A 22,531-nucleotide genomic window follows, 5' to 3' on the forward strand; every position below is an offset into this window, starting at 1 on the left:
AGAGAGAGAGAGAGGAAATCGATGAGAGACTTATCCATTGGCAGCCTCCTGCACACCCCCTACTGGGGATCGAGCCCACAACCCTGGCATGTGCCCTGACTTGGAATTGAACCCAAGACCTCTTGGTCCATGGGATGATGCTCAATCCACTGAGCCACACCAGCGGGCTAGAATGGGATTTTTCAATAAAATCTTCAGATTCAGAATGAAACTACAGCACAGTGATACAGGGCGCCCCATGGAGATGCAGAGCATCTTGGTCACAGGCGGGGCCTGGGAGTTCTGCCACCTTCTAGCTGTGTGGCCTTGGGCCAGTGGCACAACCTCTCTGAGCTCAGTTTCCCGGTTCTGTAAAATGGGGCTAACAATCCTTCCTTCTTCCCCATAATTATCAGCAATTCCTCCTATTTACAAGCCAATACAGCGATTCATCATACTTTGTAGGGACCTTCTCGCTGTGGACAGCAGTAACTGAGTCCTGAAAGTACCGAACTGTGACCTCACCCGGGCTGTCGAATGTAGCGCCCACTCCCCATGCCACACCGTGAATGCTCACCCCCTGCCCGTCAGCCCAGCAACGCCCCCTCATTCAGAATCCCAAGAGTGTGTCTTAGTCAAGGACACAGTTTTTAAAACTATCCGTAACCGTACTATTTGCAAATTTGAAGACACATAATTGCCACGGATAGTCCTGATTATGCAATTATATTCACCCTGTGCAACTCTTCCCCGCCCCAAAAAGTTACCCCTTTCCTGAGAACTTCATATGTGGCCCGGAGCCACCGTCTGCCGGGGGAGCTGGTCCTGGCCTACTCCAGCAAGGCCGCCTCTGTCTCAGGCTATTCTCAGCAACCCATAGAGACCAGGAAAGAAATGTCCTTTTCAGGAAGGAAATTGATCGTTTCTCTCACATTTCCATTTGCGGAAGATCACGCTGTGGCCCCATTCCCACTTGTTCCTCTGCCCCCTGGAGAGGAGCGCTCAGGGCAGCCCGGTGGCCTCGGGGCAGGGTTCTTGGATCCCTGAGAGCCTCACCCAAGCTTCTCATAAGGAGTCAGAAGGTTGGGTGCAGTCTCCCAACCCCCAGAGGCAAGCAGCCCACAAGCACGGGCGGGCGGATGGATCTATCACCCGTCCAGGACAGGCTGGCCGCTTGCATGGGCACCTGGGCACAGGCCGGTCCCTCATCTCCCAGTCCTCAGCAAGGGGCGTCTCCGTCTCTCTCTTATTCTCTTTCTCTTTTCTGTTCTCTCTCCTCTTTCTCATTTCCCTTACTTTCTCTCTTTCTCCCCCCCCCCTCTTTTTTTACTTTCTCTTTCCTTCTCTCTCTCTCTTTCTCTCTCTCTCTCTCTCTCCCCCCATCCCCACCCCTCTCACTTAATGGCAACACAATGAAAACAGACACCAAGATCTACACGTCTCCAGCCTCAGCCGCATCCACCACAGCTTCCCTTCAGTTATCCAGATGGCCGCTGTAGATAGGAACAATCCGGTTAAATGTTTTCCAATCCAAGAGATTCTCTCTCATCTCCATTCATAAACCCAATAACTCATGGAGTCCTCCTTCAGACCTTCCTTCAAGCCTTGCTGCCACTTGGGAACTGCCTGGGACCTGGGTGGGGGCGGAGGCGGCTGGTGGGGGGCCATGCTGTCTGTCCTCCATCCAGCTGCCTCTGGGCTGTCACCTAACATGACTCACTCCGATGGGAACTGGGAGGTGGTGGCGGGAGGAGGAGTTGGGGCAGGAGGGTGGGGAGCCGACCAGGGCGGCTCCCTCACTTTGGCCTGGATGCTCCCTGGAACCCGCAGGCTAATGACAGAGCACGCTGGCTGCTGGGCGCCAGTTTGGCCCCTTTCCCTGTGCCCCTAGCTGGGCTCCAAGTCAGTGACTTTCCCAAGAGAATCTGAGTAGAAACTTCAAGGGTCAGAGACCAGCGGGCTCAGAAGAGCTTCCCCGCCCCCTGTCCCTCCAGGGACCAGCCTGCCTGGGTGCACTTTGCGGAAAGGAGTGCGTGGAACTGAGGGAGGTCTTGCTCCCTGGAAGACTTTGGGGAGGTGAGGGGCAGGGGACGGCAAGGGGCCAGCTGGGGGTCTGAATAGCAGGAGGAGCCATGCCCCAGGGCTCGGCGCCCCGCGCTGGTGAGCGCGCCACGCCGGAGGCTGTCTCCACCTCTTCTGGCAAGTTGGACCTCTGAGTGCGCAGCTCGGCTTACAACTATCAACAGCCCAGAGGGCGAGCGCCAAGGGGGGCGCAGGGCCCTTGCAACTTCTTCGCGGGACCCCAGCCGGGCGCCAGCGTCCGCTGCGGCCCCAGAGCCCGGCGCCCCGCCTCCCTCCGCACACCTTGGAGGTGCCGAGGCCGTCCTGCCAGCCCCGACGGGATGCCCGCAGCCATGCTCCCCTACGCTTGGGTCCTGATGCTTTTGGGAGGTAGGTGTCACCTTCCTCCTCGCTGGCTCGCCGCCTGAGGTCGGAAGGGAGGGAGCTCGCCGTCTGACTCCCGAGGGGCCTGGGGACTGCCGCCTGGGTCTGTGCACCGTGGGTGATGCTGCCTCCGGCTAGCCCTTCCCCAGCCTCACCTGGCCCGCACCTGCTGCACCTCCAGGCTCCTCCCGGGCCCTGCGGGAGGGAGGGGTGTGATTGCGCCAAGTGTTCACCCTTCTGCCCCCCCCGCCCCCGCGCCCCTGAGGCTTGACCTCCAGGCACTAGGAGGAGCCCCTGGGGTGGGGCTCCAGAGGGACTGGTACCTCCAAGAAGATCAGGAGGATCCCAGGCCCACTGAGACCCTGTGGCAAGGTACAAACCCCGGTGTTGAGAGCAGGGCTGCAGGCTGGTCTTGCCCATGGGATCCTGGACCTGGGGGTGCTCAGGGCCGGGGAGAAGTCAGGGGAGGGCGCAGTGACCCTGGGCCCAGGCTGGTGGGGGGATGAGGGAGGAGGTGGCCAAGGGACCCCAGGACCCCCGGTAGAGGAGACAGGACTAACTGCTCATTCGCTGGTGCTTCTTCGCGGGTGGGGAGTGGGCAAAACTCTACAAATGCCAACGGACCATGGTGGGCACCACTGGCAAAAACGACAACCACCAGTCATGGCAGGGCACCCGCCCCGGCTCCCCGCAAGCAGCCTCACTGTGAAGGGTCAAGAATTCTGGCCCTGGGGTCAGCCACCTGGCTCCGAAGCCCAGGTCAGCTTCCGGCCACCTGTGGGGCCTCGCCCAGTGTTCTCATCTGTCCAATGGGCTCACAAGGCCCTCGCCTCTGTCTAGGCTTATTGTGAGGACTGTGGAGGAGGGTGGGGAGGCAGCAGCGTGCCGCCTGGGACCCAGGGAGCGGTCAGCCAGCGCAGCCAGGCCCCGGGCTGTCAGGGCCCACTGGGCACTCTCTGCTCCTTTACAGTCAAGGAGCAAAGCCAGGTCTGCCTGCAGGAGCCCCTCGATGGGTCTTCTTCCCAACCTCCAGCTTTAAGCACGATGGATGGAGGGAGGTGAAAGGGTCTGAAGGAAGTCAAGGGAGGCGGGGGGGCAAGGGGGGTGAGCATGTGAGAGTCACAGACATGTCCATCCAAAGGGTGCAGTTACCACGGGCTGGAGGTGAGCGGTCGCAGGGCCCTCCACTGCAGAGGAGTCCCCAGCAGCGCAGAGGGCAGGGCACAGGGCAGGCAGCCCTGTTCTCTGGTTGGGGAGGGCATGGGGGGGGGGGGGGCGGTGGCAGGACCACTGGGCGCAGAGCTGAACCAGGCGAGGGAGGGATCATGATCTTTACGCTCTCTCCCACCCCTCCCTACCTGCTCCCTCCCACGGGACAGGTGGCCCCAGAAACCTGCAGGCTTGGTCACAGCACACGCTGTTGTCCTGGCAGGCGGGGGCTTCTCCTCATGCCAATAAAATCCCTGGACGCTTAGCACGGCGCTGGCTCTCAGGGAGTCCTGCTGTGCTGCTCCTCGACCTTCAGCCACGGGAGTCAGACAGATTCCCCAGGAGAGGAGCCGGGAGGGAGCGCCCGGTGAGTGGGCGAGGCGCCCATGGGCCCTGCGTTCAGTCCCAGGCGCAAGGAGGGCACCGACCCCACTGGAGCTGCCTCGGCAGCTCCCTGCCCTAAGCCGGCACCGTTTCCCACTGAACACTCCCTCACAAGGACTTCTCCCACTGCTGCATCGCCAGGCAACAAGGTCCTTTCGCTTTGGTGAAAGGAAACAGAACCCAGTTAATCCTCAGATACTTACATAATGGAGGCACCTGAGCCGAGGCGTGCCTGCTTCGTGTCCCCAAGTTCCAGAAACGTTGTGGAGGACACACCAAGTGAATCCACAGTGAGTGCACACACACACACACACACACGCATGCACACATGCACACACACGCATGCACACATGCATACGGGAGCACACACCAGGGTTGCTCAGCCTCAGTACTATTGGCTTTTGTGGTCCTCACCATTCTCTCCGCGGCTGCCCCATGCACTGCAGGATGCTTAGCAGCATCCGTGGCCTCTACCTACTACCTGCCAATGTCAACACCTCCCCTTATGACAACCATAAGGGTCTCCAGACACAGCCAGTTGTCCCCTGGGGGGGGGGGGCTACTCTTGATTGAAAACCACAGGTATGGCTACATCAGACTCAACTGGTAGCTTTTCCGATGAATCTGTCCAAATCACCGGGTCGGATGGATTTTGTTATTCTTGTTCTGAGCAATCAGGAAATCAAAGGTACAGTGGGGCCCCAAGAAAAACAGCATCCCAAGCTAGTTTCCAGTTTGGACGTTGATTTTTCCCACTTGTTCTCGCTCCTTCTTGTCTCTGAGGATGTGCTCTGGTGAATGTCTGGCCGTGAGTGGGGAAGTGCGGTTAGGGACCCCCGGCAGCAAAACCCTGAGATGCCAGCTGTGCCCATGCCAACGCTCTGGCCCCCAGCTCGGGTTCACTCCACAGCAATTTCTGGCTTTTAAAAATCTCCTTACTTGACAATTTATGCTGGAGGGGGGAATGAGAAACCACAGGTCCTTTTTATTCCTCATTTCTTTTGGTCTAATTTCAGCCCTGCTTTTATCTCCAACCATGTACTTTGCGATGGCAAGTTATCATTTAGTGACAGATTAACTAGAACGAAATCACAGGCTAGCCCATAATAAATTAGTTGTCAGTGTGGGGCTCCGCTCTGAATCCGAGAATAAAAACTGGGAAGAAAATTAACTTAAGTACACTCCTCCGAAAATCAACAGTGAATGGAGATCAGTAATGGGATTAATTATTTAAAATAAAGAAAGTTATCAGCAGAAACTTTCTCCTGCTGCCTCGCCCGGCGGTCACTGCGGCCAGCTGTCTCGCTTATCGTTCTGACCGGAGCTGTAATCTCCAGATTCAAAATACCCAGCTCCAGGCAAACAGAGCAGCTTCCTTGATTTCAAAACCATCTGGACGGTGGGCCAGTTAGAAGCGACCGAAGAAGAACTATCTGTGCGATGCCCTGGAAGTTACCGATGTTAATGAGAGCTTTGGAGCCAGAATGAGCCGCCGACAGAACTGCCAAGAGAGGGTGCTCCCCCCGAAGCCGGTGGACAGCCTGGCGCACAGGAGGGCTGCGTCAGCCTGCAGGGTGGTCGTGAGTGTGCTGGCTCCCTAAACCCGACGGTTTCCCAAAGACTGATACAGGGGAGCCGTCTGAGACCCAGGAAGTGAGGTGCACAGTGGGAGGGAGAGGCAGGTGTGTCCCCAAGAATGTCAGCCTCCCAGCTGACGGGGGGAGCCACCTGTGTGCCCACAGGCCGGCGGGACGGGGCTGAATCCAACAGCTTGTGTGCTGCAGAGCTGGAGGGCACATCCCAGGAGCTGGACAGACTGGGGGCCCCCCTAGCTTTCACCTTCCCCGCCTGTTATCCGTGTCCCCGTCAGTGAGCTGGGAATGGTGACATCGCTGGCCTCAGGGGGACTGACGGGGTGAAGGGGTGCCTGGGGTTGGACTTGACCCCAAGAACCCTGTGACCTGCATGCGCCACCTGCATGAGCCTCGAGCGGGGCAGCCGCTCTCAGTCGCCTCCGCGAGTGTAGGCTGGCCACTGGGTGGGTCTCCTTCCCCCTCGATGACTATTGTCAGGATACTGACCACAGCGACAAAATTCATCACTGTCCCTATGGAGTGAGCCAGGCTACTTCTCGCACCCTGTCCCCCTGGCCCCACCGTGGGCCTGTCACCATCACCTTCCTTACCTGTGCGACGATATAACAACAGACTCATGGCTCGGCTGGGTGAGGTGGGTACAAGGAAGAGTGTCTAGCAGAGCAGTGCCCACCTGAGTTTCAACCCTCAGAGTGAGTGTTGGGTGACCCGCCGGGTGTAAGGCCCTGCCGATACAGGAACAAGGGAGGCCGCCCCTGGCCTCAGGGAAGTCAGAGTCAAATTGGACGATTAAACCTAAATGAGCGAGCGACTCATTACAAGTGGCTGCTCCGCCCAGTAGGTCCCTGGGCACCTAGCCTGGGCTGGGTGGTGTGGAAGGTGACAAGTGACTAAAACTTGAACAAAGAGGAAGGCGGAGGAAGGACCGGGGAGAGGGACTTGCATGAGTTCATGACCAGAGAGGCCAGTGGGGCTGGCAAGAGGGTGAGGGGCAAGGGGTGGAGAGGCCAGGAGGTTGGCAGGGCTCAGTCATGGGGGCCATGAGGGCCACAGGGGGCATTGAACTTCCTGTCAAGGGCAATGGAGGGTCCACTGAAGGCTGTTCAGCAGGGAGGAATGGGATGCCTTAGAGCAGTGGTTCTCAACCTTCTGGCCCTTTAAATACAGTTCCTCATGTTGTGACCCAACCATAAAATTATTTTTGTTGCTACTTCATAACTGTAATGTTGCTACTGTTATGAATCATAATGTAAACATCTGATATGGAGGATGGTCTTAGGCGACCCCTGTGAAAGGGTCGTTCGACCGCCAAAGGGGTCGTGACCCACAGGTTGAGAACCGCTGCCCATCACCAGAGGTATCCAACAATGAGCAGGATGCAGTGGGAGGTAGCATTGGCTAGCCGTGGTCGGCAAACTGCGGCTCGAGAGCCACATGCGGCTCTTTGGCCCCTTGAGTGTGGCTCTTCCTAAGCCTTAGAAGTACCCTAATTAAGTTAATAACAATGTACCTACCTATATAGTTTAAGTTTAAAAAATTTGGCTCTCAAAGGAAATTTTAATGTTGTACTGTTGATATTTGGCTCTGCTGACTAATGAGTTTGCCGACCACTGGCTAGGCAGTGATGGCGAACCTATGACACGGGTGTCAGAGGTGACACGCGAACTCATTTTTTGGTTGATTTTTCTTTGTTAAATGGCATTTAAATATTTAAAATAAATATCAAAAATATAAGTCTTTGTTTTACTATGGTTGCAAATATCAAAACATTTCTATATGTGACACGGCACCAGAGTTAAGTTAGGGTTTTTCAAAATGCTGACACGCCGAGCTCAAAAGGTTCACCATCACTGGTAGGGGGTTGTGGAGAGCAGCTACAGTGTTTGGACAGTTTCAAGCCTCCAACTAATGAGAAGGCACAGTCCTCTCATTGCCACATGCAAGTCCCAGTTTGGAGGGCAGAGCCCTCCCAGCACAATTATAGCCAACAGCTGTAACCTATGGTCCGAACACGTGGCCCCACGTGCCTGAAGGATGTGGGCTTGATAGAGTTCAGGTGCATGTAGTTGAGTAGGATCGAAACCGACGAGAATGTTGTAAACATCTTGACCACGTCCTTACTCTGCCTCGTGGAATCTGCTATAAAGTAAAGACACGCCTTGTAGTCCATGTCGCTGTCTCTCCATCAGAGAAGCAGCGTCCCACCGAGACCCAGCTTTATTCTCTTGTCTGTCTTTTCTAAATCCTTCACCGCCCCTCTCAGGTTCACCCTTGGCCATGCTGGCGCGGCACAGGGAGTCACCTAGATTTGCTTCCAGCCCTGAAAGTATCTGATTCTTAGAAGCCCATAACCTCCTGCCAAGACACATGCTTTCAACTGTCATTTTAGTCCCCAGAGTCCCCTCTCCCCCGAATGCAGTGCCTAGTAACAACGCCAGCATTCACCTGTCCCCCACCTGTCCCCCACCTGTCCCACCACCTGTCCACCGCCTGTCCACCGCCTGTCCCACCACCTGTCCACCACCTGTCCCACCACCTGTCCACCGCCTGTCCCACCAGCTCAGCGCCACACCTACTCGGCAGAGGGCACAGATGCCCTAGGAGCCCACCTTACAGCGTCCCTGGGTGAGGAGAGGACAGCCCCCCTGCCCCTAGCCACTTCCCGTGAGGCATGACTCTGGTCTAATTGAGGACTTTGACTACTTTCAGAGGCCAGTTTTGAGGTTTAAGATGCTGCTGTCAGGGTATAGAATGTAAGGAAGTCCACCTCCAGAGTCACTCAGGGGGTGTGGGGCTCAGTCCCAGCCAGACCCTCCTTCAGCTCAGCCACATCCCAGCCTGTCCTCTCCGCTTCAGCCCTGCCTCTCTCCCAGGGCTCCTGGGCCCCATTCGGCCCTTGGCCCCAAAGACTCCTCAGAGAAGATGGCGACCCCCAGCCGCCGCCACTGTGACGCAGCCACACGGAAGAGTGTCAGGCTATCCATCAAGTCACCCCCTTTCCACCACAGCCTGCACACACACACACACATGCACACACACACACATGCACACACACACACACACGCTGTTCCTTCTGCTTAGAACACGTTCCCTGCCCCCAGGCTTCCCTTCACCTGCAGATGTGGGTGTGAATTCCTAACAGTGGAACTGCTGTGGCAACTCGTGTGTTAAAGTCTTTCTCGAGCCTCCCTTCCACATGGATGCACAGTCAACACCCCCACAGGTGGCCTATGGGAGCACCACTATCCCGCGTCCCCGCCACCTGTCAGTATCATTCTTCACAAACCCTGCCAGTGGCGATTCTCAGACTTCCTTCCTTTCATTGTGAGCAAAGAGGAACGTCTCTTTCTACTTTTAGGGGCCCCTTGTATTGGTTTTCCTATTGGGTATACCCTTTGCCCACTTTTATATTGGACTTCTTGAAGAGTCTCTTCTTATTGATTTGTTAGTGCTCTTTACATATGGAAAAGTGGCTGCCTCCATCTGTGGTGCAGCTGTTCCCAGCTTGCCCGTGGTTCCCCTGAGCTTCCTGAGAGGCGTTCCTGCTCCTCGTCTCTTTCACATTCACTGCAGTGAAGCCCTCGCAGTGGCGATGAGCTAAATGTACATTCTTCCCGAGGGATAATAGATGGCCAGGTGGTCTCATCATACATGCACGTGTGCTTGGCAGTTCTGCCTGTGACCTCCCTATGCAATCGGCACCGTGTCACAGAGGACAGAGGCAAGACCCTGCGCTTAGGAGCATCCAGCTGGCCAGCCAGGGACTGAGGTCTGTGGGCCACCGAGCTTCATGCCTCGACTGCCCCTTTCTGGAGAGCTCAGCTCAAGGTTCAGGCCAGGACCTCCTGCCCCGCTGCCTGCTGGAAAGAAGCCGGGCAGCAGAAGATACCCACGCGCTGAGGCATGCGGCTGACAGTTTACATAACATGACTTAGGGCGGAAGATCACAGTGTGGAGACCACAGGCATGCTAACAAGAACAGTCTTAAATCCTCAATTAAATGTGATTCTGAGAGGGGCTGCAGAGCGAAGGATCTTAATTGTCCATCTGCAAAGACAGCTGCGTGGGCTGGGCTCTGGAATTCAATTTCCCACATTCTAATTCCAGCTGCTGCACTGACTTCCTAATGACTCAATCCCTCTGGGCCTCAGTTTCCTCCTCTGCCAAGTCATGTCTACCCATGGGTTGCTGTGAAGAGTAGGTGAGGCTGCCCACAGGGCCAGGCACAGAGCAGGTGCCTGGTAGGTGTCACTACATCATTACTAAGGTGACAGGACACTGCTCTGTGGGTTCTGCTCTTGGGTCCAAGATATCCTGCTTCTTAGGGACGGCCGCAGAGCATGAGGCATCAGAAGTGTGGTGGGAGGAAGGGTCGGAAATGGTGGCTGATGGGTCAGAGGAGGATGGGGCTCGGAGTAAGTAAGGACGCCAGAAGCCCAAGTTTCTGCTACAAAAGGCACAAGGGGTCGGGGGTTGCCTTTGCCTGGTGATGTAGCCAAAGGGCCCGCACTAGCGGGTGGGATGGCTCCATGTGTCTGGGATGTCTGTGTTCGTGTCCTAGGACTACTGTGCACAGTGCCACAGACTGGATGTCTTAGAACAACAGAAATGGACTGACTCACCATCCTGGAAGTAACGAAATCTGGGTGTCACGGAGCCAGCTCCCTCTGAAACCGTAGGGGAGAAGCCTTCCCTCCTCTTGTAGCTCCTGCTAAAAGGCCTTGACAATCTGTGTCTCTACTATTTCTTTCAATGACAGTTGACATTCAGTATTACGTTGCCTTCACATGAGTCACTCCAATCTCTGCCCCCAACGACAATGGCTCTCTCCTCCTGTGTGTGTCTTCTCCTCTTCCTACAAGCACACCAGTCCTCTTGGATTAGGACCCACCCTACTCCAGTGGGACCAAATCTTAACTATTTACAACGGTATTTCTAAACAAGGTCACATTCCAAGGTAGGACTTGAACGTATCTTTTGAGGGGATTCAATTCAGCCCACAACTCCTCGTGTTGTATCTGAAGGGCCCCCTCCAATGGGTGGGAAGGCATCAGGTGTTTCTGGGAAGTGGAGATTCCAGAACTTAGGTGATCAGCATACAGTTGAGAGGTGATGGGGCAGGGACAAGCCATGACCAAGGACCCAGGGAGGAAAGGGAGACCAGGAGACCAAAACCTAAATACCCAATGTTAGGCAAAGATGTCAACAAATTTTGAGGGAATTATGCACCCGCAAAAAATATATATATTTAAAAATATTGAATGAAATGGGAAGATAATTTTGGCATAATGTTAGAACAGAAACACAGTGTATGTACATTTGATTTCAAATACGATTTGATTGGAAGGGTGGCATCCTTATTTTTTAAAAAACTAGAAGAAGACATAAGAAATTAGTGGTTATCTCTGGGAAGTGGGATTATGGGTGATTTCTCTCTTTGTCTTTATATGATTTTTCTGTATTTCCTACAGGATCAGTTCCATCTGGGGATGTGGGTTCCAAGGAAAGGGGCTGGGTGTCTGCTGTCACCGAGATTATAATCTCCAAGACATGCAATCCCCAAGGTTTGCTAGAAGCTCAGCAAAAGAGGCTGGTTAGAGAAGTAGTGGAAACTGGGGCTTGGGAATCCTGATCTGACTGCAGGGGTTGGATCCTGGTGTCAGAAGTGGGATCACCCAGAATGGCACCGGGATCCTGGGCAGGAGAGATGGTCTTAGACAAACTTTGCTCCTGGTGTTGATCTAAGGAAGAGCAGGGCCCCGACCATCCAGACATCTAGACAGGACCCTTCCTGGGGGCATGCCAAAGGTGCCTTGTCTCCAGCCAAGTGGATGGGGCTTCAGAACCAGGAACTGGAATCCTGACAGGGTGACTGAGGCCAGAACACAGCTATGGGTGGGTAGATGTCAGCAATAGGTAATGTCACATCCCTTCTGCTAGCAGCAACATTTTCTTCATTGACTCAAATCCTGGAGGATGGTCAATCAAGGTGTCTCCCCTCCACCTAGGCAGTGATGGCGAACCTATGACACGTGTGTCAGAGGTGACACGCAAACTCATTTTTTTGGTTGATTTTTCTTTGTTAAATGGCATTTAAATATATAAAATATCCCTGACCAGTTTGGCTCAATGGATGGAGCGTCACCTGCGGACTGAAGGGTCCCAGGTTCAATTCCGGTCAAGGTCATGTACCTTGGTTGTGGGCACATCCCTAGTAGGGGGTGTGCAGGAGGCAGCTGATCGATGTTTCTCTCTCATCGATGTTTCTAACTCTCTATCCCTCTCCCTTCCTCTCCGTAAAAAAATCAATAAAATATATTAAAATATATATATATATAAAATAAATATCAAGAATATAAATCTTTGTTTTACTATGGTTGCAAATATCAAAAAATTTCTATATGTGACACAGCACCAGAGTTAAGTTAGGGTTTTTCAAAATGCTGATATGCCGAGCTCAAAAGGTTCGCCATCACTGACCTAGGGCATGAGTCTCAGGTTGAGCAAACGGGATGTTTGCCCCAAGACCTGGAATCTTATGTCAATGACCAGAAGTTAAAATGCATCCTGCCCACAGGGGAGTCCCAGAGAAACTGCAGGGTACTTCCCACCAGCCGGATCCCCAGAGCACCTCTTAGATCAGTGAGCACCCATGCCCTTCCACGGAATCCCAGTTTAGCTTATATGAGTCAGACATGGCTTCTGCTGCTTGCAACCAAAGCACCTGATCAGTATGCCTCCGGTGTCCACTTTGAGACCATGATCTCTGAGCTGATAGCTAAATAGTATATATGCTTTACTGAGGTTAGCTCACCTCAGAGCTCAAAGTGCAATAAAAACTTGAGCTGCCCTCCTCAAACCTCAGTGTTAAATTATACCAAAAATGGGAAGAAAAGCAATAGCTCACGCCCAACCCCACTCCTTCCCCCAAAATATGCGTAAAAACAGAGAGCAAGATGTGAATGTGTTTAGCTTGGAATCACAGTGACCACAGTAAAACGAAATTACTTGTTCTTTGAAATATACAATTAGTTGTTTTAACATGTGTTTGGGTGGTTGGGTGTGGTTTCTAGATAGTTTGAAACTTAAGTCTACTGTTTGGCCCAAGAGTTTTAACCAGACTCTGATGGGCTACAATTTTTTTTTTAACAGCAACCCACCGTTACTGAAATGAAAGCCAACTTGTTGGTGAGTGCGAATACCTGGGCTTTTATAATGACCAACGTTGGACTTGCTTTTTTCCCACAGTCTTACAATACCTTTGCATTTTCATCTGCCTTTTGCAGAAGGTGAATTTAAAGTACCCATTGAAATCGCAGAGAAGGCAGAGATCTTGTGACTGAGTGACTAGGTGCATTTGCCTAGTAAGCCCCACCCCACACTTTCAGGGTCTATAGGTGCCTGTGTGTGCACTTCTGATGCTGAGGGTGTTTAGGGGCAACCCGACTTCCTGAGAAGTCAGAGTTCCAGGTCACGTGTGAACACTGAAGTCCATTCGCATCCAGGGTATTCATTATTGCTGCGGACAGGGGCGGGGGAGGAGAGGTCAGGACCCTGAGGCTCCAGAATCCTGTAAGGGCTTCAAGGATCGCTGGGAATTTGCATATTCATTGCCAGAGAGCTTCCAGAGGATCTGAGGCCAGAACTACTTGGAGTTCTTTTTTTTTAAGATTTTTAAAAATTTATTTTTAGAGGGAGAGGTAGGGAGACGGAAAGAGAAACATTGATGTGCGAGGGAAACATTGATCAGCTGCCCCCTGCATGCCGGGATTAAGCCCGCAACAAGGCATGTGCCCTGACCAGGAATTGAACCAGCAACCTTTTAGTGCATGGGATGGCACCCAACCAACTGAGCCACACTCAGGGCTGGAGTTCATTATTAGAGGGTGAAGCAGTCCCTGTTTATGTAGATAATTTGCTCAGAAAGTTCTTTTCTTTTTTTTATCCTGCTTAAGCACAAAGACAAACTTCTCTCTCTCCCTCCTCCAGCTTCTCTAGTGAACGAGATGCATTTACGTTTTTAGATAACTTCGTACAACTTCAACTCAATGGCAGAGATATTTCTTCATGCCAGTAGTCAGTTCTTAAACGGACATTCAGCCGGCGCCGGCTATGCCAGGCACTGTTCTACCCCCTGGGGACTCACGGGGCTTGTGCTCTAGTTGGGTGAGGGGGGCAGGGAGAGCATAAACAATAAATAAGAAAACAAATAAATAAATGAGAAAAGACTGATGTCAATATCACTATGAATGAAGAAAAGAAGGGGAGTGTCCTGAGAGCGACGCAGAAGTGGGGCTGCCAGCTGAGGTCTCTCTGGAAGGCCTCTCCAGGGAGGGACACGGAGCTCGGTTCTAGAATGAACAGGAGGCAGCGCGTGAAGATCTGGGGCAAAAGGAGCCTGATAGGGTTCGGCAGGTGTGAAGGCCCTGAGACCAATGAGCCTGAGACACGTTTAGGAAACCGAAGGACACCAGAGTGGTTGGCGCAGGAGAGATGACAGAGACAGTCAGGGAGGCGGGTGGGCCACCGCGTCCTGTTTCCAAGAACAGCTTCACAGGTACCTCGAGTTAAGACTTGAGCATATCTTTTGGGGGGGGACATAATTCAGCCCACAACAGGGGTAAAGAGATGACTCCCAGATTCATTCCCAGATGCCTGATAATAGGGGGAAGACGGGACCTGGGGGTGGGGGTGCCTACCCAGGGGTCACCTTTCTCTAACTTGCTCCTGAACTCTCTAACTAGCTCCTGGGCTAGCTGTGACCCATAGAAGGAGCTGGGTTGGAGGTAGGGGAAATGAAGAACTCCGTTTGGCCGGGTTGGTGTTAAGAAATCCTAGAGCAGAGGTGTTCTGAGCTATGCCATTGCTCACGGAAGGCACTGTCCGCTGAAGGAGCCAGGCCCCTTCAGAGGTGGCTGCACAGAGATGTGCCAACAGCAAGTAGCCACAGACTCCCAATGTGGGTGGTGGACACTCCAAGAGGGTGGCCACCCCGAAACTGTGTCCTAATTAGTAGAGCAGGGGGAGAAATGAAGGATTAGAGGGCTCTGACGCCAGGGGTGGGGACTGGCCAGCAGATGGACACGTGACAGAGATGAGACTCCAAGAAAGGCGGTCTCAGGGCCACAGCAACAGTGGCTGTGGCTGCAGGGGATGCGCACGGCCTCCAAGTACAAGGGGCGTTGGCCCAAAGGAGGACGCGGCATCTCTACAAATCACACTGGCTTAGACCTGCCACCAGGGAGGCTGGCACGGTGGCCCTGGGCATCAGGGACAGGAACTGTGGATTCAGCTGGTCTCCAGCTCCAAACAGAACTCAGGTGGCCAGGAAAGACAGATCCTCCTAAAATTCCTCCTGCTGGCCCTCAGCCCCTCTCCCTGGTCAATGTGTCTCGTCAGCTTCTTCCTAGACCGGTGGCCTGCGGCCTTTCTTCGCGAAGGGCCAATTCAAGGAAACCAAGGACATAAACAGAATCCTTTTTTTTTTTTCCCTTCAAGAAATTATATCCTTGTTAATCAGGAAATGCAATACTTGAAATTGCACGTAAGCTGCTTTAATAGGCTCCCAATTACTGAATGGGGCTCGTTTCAGAGCTACCATTTCAGCAGCTTGTACCAGGCTCTGATTATAATGCTGCCCTCCGAACAAATTTCATTATTGAGCAAGACGCTTCCGCAGCGAGTTTACATTGTCTTTGCTTGGCTGACCTTGGATGCTATTGAATCGGAAAATGTGGTTTGTATTGTAAGGCCTCTTAATAATGTATTTTTTTAAAAACAAGGGACTTTTCCATTGCAAATGAGACAAAGGACACCATATTTAGCACAAAGAACGCCTCAGTCTATTTTGAAACATAATTTTCATTAGGCAGGTTTTTCACCGTAACAGGGATTTAAATTTTATTTTAAAAACAGCCTCCCCTCTGCCACAGCGCATATTTATGTATATTCCTTCGTGGAAATAAACGCCTGAAAAGATGCACACGCTAATAATATGAGTTGCTGCTGGGAAGGGGAGAGGAGGTGGGAGGGCACTGAGGGGAATCTGCTCGCCCGCCTCGCGTTCTTTATAATAATGAGAATGTATTAGTCGAGGCTGGAGGGGGCCCCGCTCCCCACCAGCGGCACCAGCTTGAGTAAATGTTAGGGGTGGAATTGTTCCCCCAAATTCCGAGGGCGGCGTCCTCTCGCCCAGAGCCCTGAAATGTGTCCTTCTTAAGACAGAGGTCATTAGGTGGGGCCTTGTCCACCAGGACTGTGTCCTCATCCAAAGGGGACACGCGGACACAGACACGCTCAGAGGGAGACATGTGAAGCCGGGAGAAGGAACACGCCAGGCGCAGGCCTCCCAGCCGCCAGCCCTGCGGACACCTTGATCCGGGATGTCCAGCCGCCAAACGGGGAGAATCCAGCCCCTTGGTTAGGCCCCCGCCTGTGGACCTTTGTTCTGGAATCAGCAGAGTGAGTCACCGGCCAGGTTTCCTCCTCTGTGACCTGGGCTGTCCGTAGGTGGCCCTGTGCCACCCTCCAGCTCCCCGCCCGCCCGCCCAGGCCTGGAACAGTCTCGTGGCCGCGCGGGCAGAAGGGGCCTCAGAGGGATCACTGTCCTGCCGCCTCACTGCCATGGGCACGTTCCCCACGTTCCTCGCCCAATCCCCGAGGAGCCCCGAGTACGTGGCACCGCTGGGAGGCCTCCCGTGCGCTCCCCCCACCCCCAAGGGCTGACAACCCGGCAGAGGGCCCGTCATTCTCGCTGCACCCGGCGGGGTGCCCCCCAGCCACGTGGCCGCCCCGCCCGCCCGCGCAGGGCTGGACCGCTCCGGAGCCAGGCACGTTTTTCCTCGCCCCGAGTCTCCCACGCCCCACCTGGGCTTGGCAGGGTCATTGCTACATAGAGGCAGTAATTGCACACTCACATTTCCTGTCGGGATTCCGAAAACCAACCTGAATCTGTACCTTGAGGGAAGCGGGACTGAATGGAAATGCCCACGGTCCCTGAAGCAGTGACCTCAGCTGGGGGTCCCGGCTCAGCCCATGGCCCTGTTAGCGGCTGAGTATGTTGGTGTGTTGGGGCTGTTGGCCAGGGTCCCACTCGTGTTCCCTTTTGCGACAGGAATGGCACAGGACTGAGCTTTTTGTCTGTTTCCTCTTTGCCCACAGCAAGCCTCTGACCCCCTTGTGCAGACTGAGAAAACAGAGGGCACTAATCCCATCCTGGGGCTCCACCCTCCTGACCTCATTAACCCTAATCACCTCCAATGCATCACACGAGAGTAGGGCTTCAACATTTGGATCTGGGGGGAACACACATCAGCCCATATACTGGGTGTGATCAAAGGAAATTGACAGTAGGTCAGGGCAGTGGAGGCAGAGTGCTGGAGAAAATTATGAGAGCCTGGCTGGTGTGGGTCAATGGTTGAGAGTCGACCAGGAGGTCACAGTTTGATTCCCTGTCAGGGCACACCCCTGGTTTGCCACCTGGCTCTCCAGTAGGGTGCGTGCAGGAGGTAGCCCATCCATGATTGTCTCTCATCATTGATGTTCTCTCTCTCTCCCTCTATGAAGTCAATAAAAATATTTTTTAAAAATAAAATGATAAGAGAGAGGAATCACAGGTGAAGACTGGATTGTGTCAGACTTTGAAATGGGAAGGGTTTTGAACAGATGACTTGATCAAATGTCGATCCTTATTCCATCATATTTGATGACTACAAAAATATGTGTACGAATGGACAGCTGTGACCCTGTCTCTCACAGCAAGACCCAAGCACTGCCGGCGTCTGTACCTGCCACGCCTGCTGCCCGTCCTGAAGTGTGTACATCTCTCCCACTTTGTTCCAGATGTGTGCACCCTGCGGGCAGTTTTCAGCCGCGCTCATTCCTGAGCCATAGAAAAGTTACTGCACACTGTCTCTCTTCTCCGGCACTGGCTTTGGTCACTGCAAACCATGTTTCCAAGATGTGTGCATGTCGTTGGGTGTGGCTGCAGTCATCCATTTTTCACGGCTGTATAATATTCCACCATGTAAAGACGCTGCAGGTTACTTTTCTATGCTTCGCTCTGTGAACACTCATTTGCTTCCAGTTTGGAGAGATTATAAGCAAGGCTGTTACCAACATTCTAGTAATTGTCGCTGGGAACACGTGGGCAAGAGTTATAAAGTCTGAGTCAGGATCTACTCATGGGTCAGGAAATCACATGTGCAAGGCTCAGACCGTGAACAAGAAGAAATGCTGCAGAGTGAAGGTCTCCTAGGGAGAGCCTATATTACTTCCTGAAGCCTCCATCACACATGTGGTGTGCAGGCATGTGTGAGCGTGCGTGTGCGTGTATGTGTGTGTGTGTACATTCACATGCAGGCGTACATATCAGGTGCTGATGTTGAAATGTATTTCTACCTGTGAGTCCCAGAAAATGTCTGCAAGCTCCTGTAAACTTTTATAAAGTTACTTTACAAGGATTGTTTTACAAAGTACTTATCCTGATTCACTCCCACCAACAGGGTTCCCACAGATCTTCCCTGGCACTTGCATTTTTAGAATTCATAATTTTTCCTAAAGTGGTGAGTGTCAAAATGTTACCTCATTGGATCTTAACTTGCATGGCCCTGCCTAGTGATGGATGTGAATAGCTCTCCGCAGCGTTAACGCTTCAGTGAAACAGGCCCATGTCTTGTGCCTGGTTTTCTACCGTATTGTTGGTCTTTTCCGTAAGCTTTGTAGGACTTCTTCACACATTCTGTGCATTAACCCTTATGTGGGCTGCAGATACCTTTCCCTGGTTCATCACTTCCCTTTTCATTCTCTTTACGGCATCTTTTGAATAACAGAACTTCCTAATTTTAATGTCGTATTAACATTCTTTGCATTTTTAAAAAAAAAATTTTTTTTTTGCTATCTTGCGATCATAAAGACATTATTTTACATTTCTTCTAAAAGCTTTAGTATTTTGCCATTTATGTTTAAGTGTTATTGACTGGATATTGATTTGGGAGTATGGTGTGAGGAAGGGTCCAATTTCTCTTAATTCTTCAGTGGATGACCAACTGGATGGCCCTGCTGATGGGACAGCCATCTCTTCCCCAGTGATCAGCAGCCCAGACATACACCAACCTTGTAAACTTTGTGAGTCAATATCTGAGCTCCTATTCTATTCTGTTGGTCAATTTATCTATCACTTCAAGAAATATATGATGCTACAATTACTCCTGTTCTCAATAAATCTTGATCTCTGATACAGCATGCCCCTATATCTTATTTTTCTTCAATTTCTCACACTTTTGCTCTTTCATATAAATTGTATAACCATCTTAACAAGATACTAAAAAAAATAAAAAGCAAAATGACCTATTGGAATTTTGACCGGAATCCATCATGGATTAGTTCAGTGGTTCTCAACCTTCTAGCCCTTTAAATACAGTTCCTCATGTTGTGACCCAACCATAAAATTATTTTTGTTGCTACTTCATAACTGTAATGTTGCTACTGTTATGAATCGTAATGTAAATATCTGATATGCAGGATGGTCTTAGGCGACCCCTGTGAAAGGGTTGTTCAACCGCCAAAGGGGTCTCGACCCACAGGTTGAGAACCGCTGGATTAGTTCCATAGTGAACAGACACCCCTTGATATTTCCTTTCCATTTCATTAATTTATATCTTCTTTAATATCTTTCAATACTTTTTTTGTTAATCCTCACCTGAGGATATTTTTTTCCATTGATTTTTTCTTTTTTAAGAAAGAGTGGAAGGGGAGGGAGGGTGAGAGAGAAAGACAGAGAGAGAAACATTGATGTGAGAGAGACACATCAATTGGTTGCCTCCCGCATGCACCCTGACTGGGGCCAAGAATGAACCCACAACCGAGGTACGTGTCCTTGACCGGGAATCAAACCCCAGACCCTCCGGTGCATGGGCTAACACTCTACCACTGAGCTACATTAGCCAGGGCTCTATGTCTTGCTTATTTTTATTATATTTATTCCTGAACACCTTATACGTTTTACTACTATTGTAAATGATGTCTCCCCTCCCCATTTGTTGCTGTTACAGAATGTAATTGATTTTTTTTTACAGAGATTTCTTTTATCCAGACATCTTACTAAACACTCTTATTGTTCCGACTAATTTTTCTGTAGATTTTGGATTTTGTACATAAATAATTATATCATGTACAAATAGCGGTAATATTATTTCCTTTTGAATCCTTATACCTTTTCTTTTTCTTAATGAACTGCTAGGACCTTCAGTAAATGTTAAAAGTAACTGACGTCCATTCTGATGATGGCACTGTTCTTATTCCTGACCAAAGACATTCTGTATGTCACCCTGAAGAATTATCATCTAATGTAGGAATTTGGGGGATGCCTATAATAAGGCATATTTCAAATCAGGATAAGGATATTTTCAAATGGTTTCCCTTTGGATAAGATTTCTTTGAAATTGTTCATGGGTGTGGGAGTTTAGCCAATGCTTTTCCTGCAGCTGAGTACATGGTATGGCTTTTCTCTTTAATCTGTGAATGTGGCCAATGACATTTACTAGTATAGATTTTTCTGATATGAAGCCCTCCTGCCTTATTGGGACAGACCCAACATAGACCCACTGCATGATCTTGTTAAATACTACTGTGTTCCATTTGCTAATATTTTAGTTAGGACTTTGGCGGCCATGACCATAAATGTGACTATGTTGTAACTTTCCTTCTACACACTGTCCTCCAGAGGCTTCGGTCTATCCCTCCTGATGGTCCTGTCAAATCCGGAAGGGGCAGGACCCGGAGCCAGGTGCTCACAGGGACATCCATCTCCTAGACATTGAAAACGTGAGGTAGGGGATTAAAAATGATGGCAGAGTAAGTGGATGCTGCACAGACATGCTCCCAGGACCAAACTGGAATTACAACTAAAATACAGAAAAACTTTCTGAATAATCAAAAGAAGACTTGTTGGAGAGAACCCTGATGACCGAGAACCAAAGTTGAGACTGAATAGACCAGTGGTTCCCAAACTTATTTGGCCTACCGCCCCCTTTCCAGGAAAAATATTACTCAGCGCCCCCTGGAAATTAATTTTTTTTTAATTTTAATAGCGATTAAACAGAAAGATATATGTATTAATGTTTCTACCTTTTTTGTAAAATATAGTAAAGAAAGGTGTAAATTAGAAACACTGAAGTTTGAAATTATGAAACTATTTATTGAACTCAGAATAGAAAGGTATTACAAAAAAGTTAAAACAAATGCACCTGTGGCCATCACCGCCCCCCTGGATCGCTGCAGCGCCCACCAGGGGGCGGTAGCGCCCACTTTGGGAATCACTGGAATAGACACTGGTAGGAGGGGCAGAGGCGCAAAAGGCCTGCCAGGCTCACACAGACAGCAACTGAAGTTCTAGAGCGATATCTCAGCTTTGGGGGTTGCCACTAAGAACTCTGGGGTCTAATCCGCACACTGGGCACCCCAGTAGAGAGCACCAGAACTGAGAAGGGTACCCACATAACATCTGGCTGTGAAAAGCAGCAGAGTTACTGTCTGCTTGGGAGAGACAACTGGAAATTCAGGCACTCTCTTAAAGGGATGATACACAAAATTGACTGTCAAGCCACCCACCTGTGCTCTAACAGAGGGCGGGCAGAGTGAACTGGAGCTGTGTGACCAGAAGCCAGGATCAGGGGCTTTGGCGTTAGAGCTCAGAAGACAGACACCCAGGTTTCCTGTGCTGAGTCATTCCCTCACACTATGGAGGGCATCTTTCTCACGCAGACATTTGCTATAAAGGCAACCTTGTCTGGGGAAACGACAGTTGATCCACCCTATTGGAAAACACCTTGCTCCACCCCACGGTGCAGAGTTGCTCAGGCCCATTAAGAGAATGAGAATAAAAATTAGCCTCCTGGCAGAAGCAACTGTCCCACCTTGTTGGAAAAAAAACCTCTTGCCACACCTATGGACAATTGTCTGAGGGCAATTTAAGACAAAATCCTATCAGTCTGTAGGCAGAGGTGGTGTCTGGAGTCTGAATATTTGCCTGATCGAATTAGTCAGAAACAGCTATTGACACTGTTCTCCACTAGAGATTGAGAGGTGTAGCAGACCTACCTAATACATAGTCACAAACCAAAACAGATAGCCAAAATGAGGAGACAAAGAAACAACCCCCAATGAAAGAACAAGAGAATTCTCCCGAAGAAGAGATAAATGAAATAGAGATAAGAAATTTATCTGATACAGAGTTCAGAATAATGATGGTAAAGAAGCTCAACAGCATGAGAAAAGGTATAGTAACTATGAAAACAGAAATAGAGAATGACACCGCACAGATAAAGAACACACTGGAGGATAGAGCGTCGGCCTGGGGACCAAGGGGTCCCGGGTTCGATTCCAGTCAAGGGCATGTACCTGGGTTGCGGGCACATCTCCAGTGGGGAGTGTGCAGGAGGCGGCTGATCGATGTTTCTCTCTCATCGATGTTTCTAGCTCTCTAGCTCTCTATCTCTCTCCCTTCCTCTCTGTAAAAAAATCAATAAAATATTAAAAAAAAAAAAAAAAAAGAACACACTGGAAGGAATACACAGAAGATTAGGGGAAGCTGAGGATCAAATCAGTGAATTAGAAGACAGGGTTGAAAAAAATCACTCACTCAGAGAACCAAAAAGAAAAAAACAATTAAAAAACAGAAGGACAGTTTAAAGGAGATGTGGGACCATGTGAAATGTAACAATATTCGAATCGCAGGTACTCCAGAAGAAGGAAGAAAGGGAGGAAGGGAGAGAAAACATTTTTAAAGAAATAATGACAGAAAACTTCCCTAACCTGGTAAAGGAAAAAGTCACCAAGTTCAGGAGGCACAGAGAACCCCAAGCAGAAGAACTCAAACAGGCCCATGCCCAGACACATCATAATTAAAATGTCAAAAATTA

At 50.9% G+C, this 22,531-nt stretch overlaps 1 protein-coding gene and 1 long non-coding RNA gene across 2 annotated transcripts in view; one reads left to right on the top strand and one right to left on the bottom strand.

Moving 5' to 3' along the window:
* LOC139014404 (uncharacterized) overlaps window positions 1-7,653 on the bottom strand; it is a 126,793-nt gene extending 119,140 nt beyond the window's left edge. The window contains exon 1 of the long non-coding RNA XR_011472222.1: window positions 7,640-7,653. This is a non-coding gene — a long non-coding RNA (uncharacterized lncRNA). The remainder of the gene's footprint in view (window positions 1-7,639) is intronic.
* The window catches only part of APCDD1L (APC down-regulated 1 like), a 53,139-nt gene continuing 32,909 nt past the window's right edge, over window positions 2,302-22,531 (top strand). The window contains exon 1 of the mRNA XM_070421371.1: window positions 2,302-2,430. Coding sequence (XP_070277472.1) covers window positions 2,382-2,430 — 49 coding nt within the window. The 5' untranslated portion in view covers window positions 2,302-2,381. The remainder of the gene's footprint in view (window positions 2,431-22,531) is intronic.

Source organism: Myotis yumanensis, unplaced genomic scaffold (assembly GCF_028538775.1).
Source record: "Myotis yumanensis isolate MYYU_CA2020_CCGP unplaced genomic scaffold, mMyoYum1.0.hap1 SCAF_7, whole genome shotgun sequence".
NCBI classification, from domain to species: domain Eukaryota; kingdom Metazoa; phylum Chordata; class Mammalia; order Chiroptera; family Vespertilionidae; genus Myotis; species Myotis yumanensis.